The following is a 3,591-nucleotide window of genomic DNA, read 5'->3' on the forward strand; positions in this document are numbered from 1 at the left end:
ATCTGTGTGTATGAGAACACAAATAATTATGCCTTTGAACAGATGTTAAATTGCAGTGTATGCAATTCAGTTTACAATGCTCGAACATCTGTTCTATAAAATACACAATTATACTGCCTGGAAAGTGATCTGGAATTATAGGCAGACAAATAAATATGCATAAAATCAAAGTAGCCTTAAAATTTTGAACATCTATGTTAATAATGGAGTCAAATTTCCAGTTCTTGTTGCATTGTCTTTTGCCTTCCCATTGCCCTCTCAATGGGTTTGATGAAATGAAGTTAAGTCTATTGCCTGTAACATTCCAGGGCTTTTAGAAATCTCAACTCAGGACTGTGTTATGGACAGCAGGAGAAGTTACTTCTGAATTTGTTTCTGGTTGTATTTTGACTTACACCCATTAGCCATGGGGCAACTCTCAACATCCTAGTTTCAGTGTGCTTTCCTCACAGATACTGCTGCAAATAACTGGATGACAGAGTTTCAAAGCAAACATTCATTCTATATCACTTTAAACTAACATTTATTTAAGATATTTTTAAATTTGTTGCTTCACAGTGAAAATTTTATTGCAGATGTTCTTTGATTGCCTGAAGCTGAGACATGGACGCACGTAACCAGACATTTGTGAGAGAATTCATTCTTCTGGGTCTTTCTGGCCATCCAAAACTTGAGATCACTTTCTTTGCTCTAATTCTTATAATGTATCTAGTGATTCTTACTGGCAATGGTGTTCTCATCATAGTAAGTGTCTTTGATGCCCATCTTCACACCCCCATGTACTTCTTCCTGGGCAACCTCTCTTTCTTGGATATCTGCTACACATCCTCCTCTGTTCCTTCAACTATGATGAGCTTAATCACAAAGAAAAGAAACATTTCCTTCTCTGGCTGTGCAGTTCAGATGTTCCTTGGATTTGCCATGGGGTCAACAGAGTGTTTCCTCCTGGGCATGATGGCTTTTGACCACTATGTGGCCATCTGCAACCCTCTGAGATACCCTGTCATCATGAGCAAGGTGGTGTATGTGCTGATGGCTACCATATCATGGCTTTCTGGTGGAATCAACTCAATTGTGCAAACAGCTCTTGCTATGCAGTCGCCTTTCTGTTGGAATAACATTATTAATCATTTCTTATGTGAAATATTAGCTGTCCTAAAATTATCTTGTGCTGATACATCTCTCAACATTATCACCATGCTGGCACCCAATGTGGTCTTCCTGGTTCTTCCACTGTTGGTCATTTTCTTCTCCTACATTCTCATCCTCTACACCATCTTGAGAATGAAATCAGCCACAGGGAGATGCAAGGCCTTTTCCACTTGCTCTTCTCATCTGACTGTGGTGATTATATTTTATGGTACCATTTTCCTTATGTATGCAAAACCCGAGTCCCAAGACATGCTTGGAGAAAGCAAGATTCAAGCTACAGAGGGGCTTATTTCTGTGTTTTAATGGGGTAGTGACCCCTATGCTAAATCCTATAATCTATAGTTTGAGAGATAAGGATGTAAAAGCTGCTGTGAAATATTTACTGAGTAGGAAAACTGTTAACCAATAAAACCAAAAGAAAATATGGTCAGTGAGAACTGTTGCTTGCTATAAACTGAGTTTCCTGCAAATTTTGATCCAGGTCTCACAAAGACAATAAATTCCTTTAGAATCATATTCCTGGTGTTACCTGAAATGAGAGTTTGTTGTGTACTGTGTGTCAACATATTGTGGATATCACACATAAATTTGGAAATAGAGACACAAGGATATGAATTCTGATTAACCCACAAACTATCAAAATAATAATGGGCAGACCATTCTTCCTTTCTAAACTGCAGTTTTCTTAACTTGTAAAATGGGAGTAAATAAAACCAAATGCCCAGGGTTATTGTAAAGATTCAGTGAGTTGCACAAAGCCCCAGCATAGTGCCAGGTTCATAGCAGTTCTCTTTATAGAGGATGTAGAAAATGACTCTTTCTATTGACTTGGAATGTAAGCTAAGCCTCCAATTGAGGCTGAAAAACTCTAGCAAGAACCTCTTATTTTCCTAAGCTATAGACTCAGACATCTCTCCCATAAAATCTCCCTGCTAATATCAGTAAGCATTCCCCCTTGCCTCTTCTCTCCATATATCTATATAAAGAAAACCTCAAGGAAGAGGTTGACAGAATCAAGGAACTATTTTACATCATGGGGAGTACACAATGGATGATGAGGGGCTTTTACCTACTGTCCCTGTGAAAGACTGGGACCGTGCTCGTTCCAAGGCAAGACAAGTGAGGGGTTCAAGAGAGACTCTTGAGGTTTGGGGACCTGCAAAGGAGAGACTGGCATCAAGCTTGATGAGTGGAGGCTTGTTGAGCTCCAGAGGCAGCAGAGTAACAGAAGCTAGTCTAGAAGAAAGCTTTGAAGATGGGTATCCAATGGCCAAAAACACCCAGAAGTTTTTCAGTTTGCCTGAGATATTTATCAGGCTCTGAAAGAGGGATGAAAGCAATGCTTGAGAGTATAAAACCATTTCATTTTACACTCCGGTGAGTTGAAACTTCTCAGTTTTTCTTTCTGTAGATTTCTATGCCAAGTCTCAGCACTGTATCTTTGGACTACATTATGGGCCAATATGACCGCTGCGCTTCAGCCTTCTTTTTCTACCTAATTTTCTCATTTCCTTTTGATTTAGAACAATATCATGACTACAGAGCTCCTGTTTTGGACTCCACTTGCTGTCAATCCACTTTCTTGGCAAAGACTTAAGTTGTATCTAAGAGATCTAGTTGGTAAAGTCCTCCTGCCCTGCCACTGTCCCACCTGGAATGGGGTGTTGTCACTTTAGAGAACCTCTGGCTGCTGGTTCCTCTCCTCTGAGTTGGATCATGTTGGGCTTTGCCTTTGGTTCAGACATCCTGTACCAGCCCCTGCAGGTAATGGCTTTTGAATTTCTGGTGTCTCCACCAGGACAAGACCAACATTTTGGTCCAATCCTGGTTTCATCCTTTCAAACTTTGACCTATGCTACCAACGTTTTAGGCCTAGGTAGGTACGTACAACATCCTGCTTCTATTGTCCCAACCAAGGCCCTAGCACCTTCTTTCTTTCCTCCCACCCCCTCCCCCACAACACAAAGGGTGTCAGCATCTCATGAGCTTGTTTATATCAGATTGGATGCTTCAGCTGCAAATATTGATTAAAACTCTTCTTCTCATTTGTATATAAAAAGTTGGTACAATGTTGCTTCAGTTTAGACATGTTCCATTCCAGTTGATCAATGATCTGAAAACTAACAGTTTTAATATTAAACTGTTCTCTGGGAAATTGAGGTATTGCAAAAATATTGTAACATGTATTATTTTGTGGGAAATAAACATTTAATAAAATTCCAAGAACTTTGGAAAAGCACAGTTATAAAAAATTTGTTACTGCTATTGCTACCTCCTACATAAGATTACCGTTTACATTATTTTTATTTATTGCCCCAATTTGGAGTTACACAATTCATCGTGCTTTAACTTTGAATTTCTTTTGATGTACCATGAGCACTTAGAGTTACTATTTTGAAAGTTTGTGTGTGTTCAACTCTTTAAGTTTTCACAGGATAT

The 3,591-nt window shown here is 39.2% G+C and overlaps 1 protein-coding gene across 1 annotated transcript; it reads left to right on the forward strand.

Annotated features, from left to right (window-relative positions):
• Window positions 1-603: 603 nt before the first annotated feature.
• Window positions 604-1,455, forward strand: LOC119505374 (olfactory receptor 13C4-like). The gene has a single exon (XM_037798098.1). It carries the CDS (start codon window positions 604-606, stop codon window positions 1,453-1,455), a length of 852 nt encoding a protein of 283 aa, XP_037654026.1.
• The last annotated feature ends 2,136 nt before the right edge of the window (window positions 1,456-3,591 follow it).

This window comes from Choloepus didactylus, chromosome 10 (assembly GCF_015220235.1).
Source record: "Choloepus didactylus isolate mChoDid1 chromosome 10, mChoDid1.pri, whole genome shotgun sequence".
In the NCBI taxonomy this organism is placed as follows: domain Eukaryota; kingdom Metazoa; phylum Chordata; class Mammalia; order Pilosa; family Megalonychidae; genus Choloepus; species Choloepus didactylus.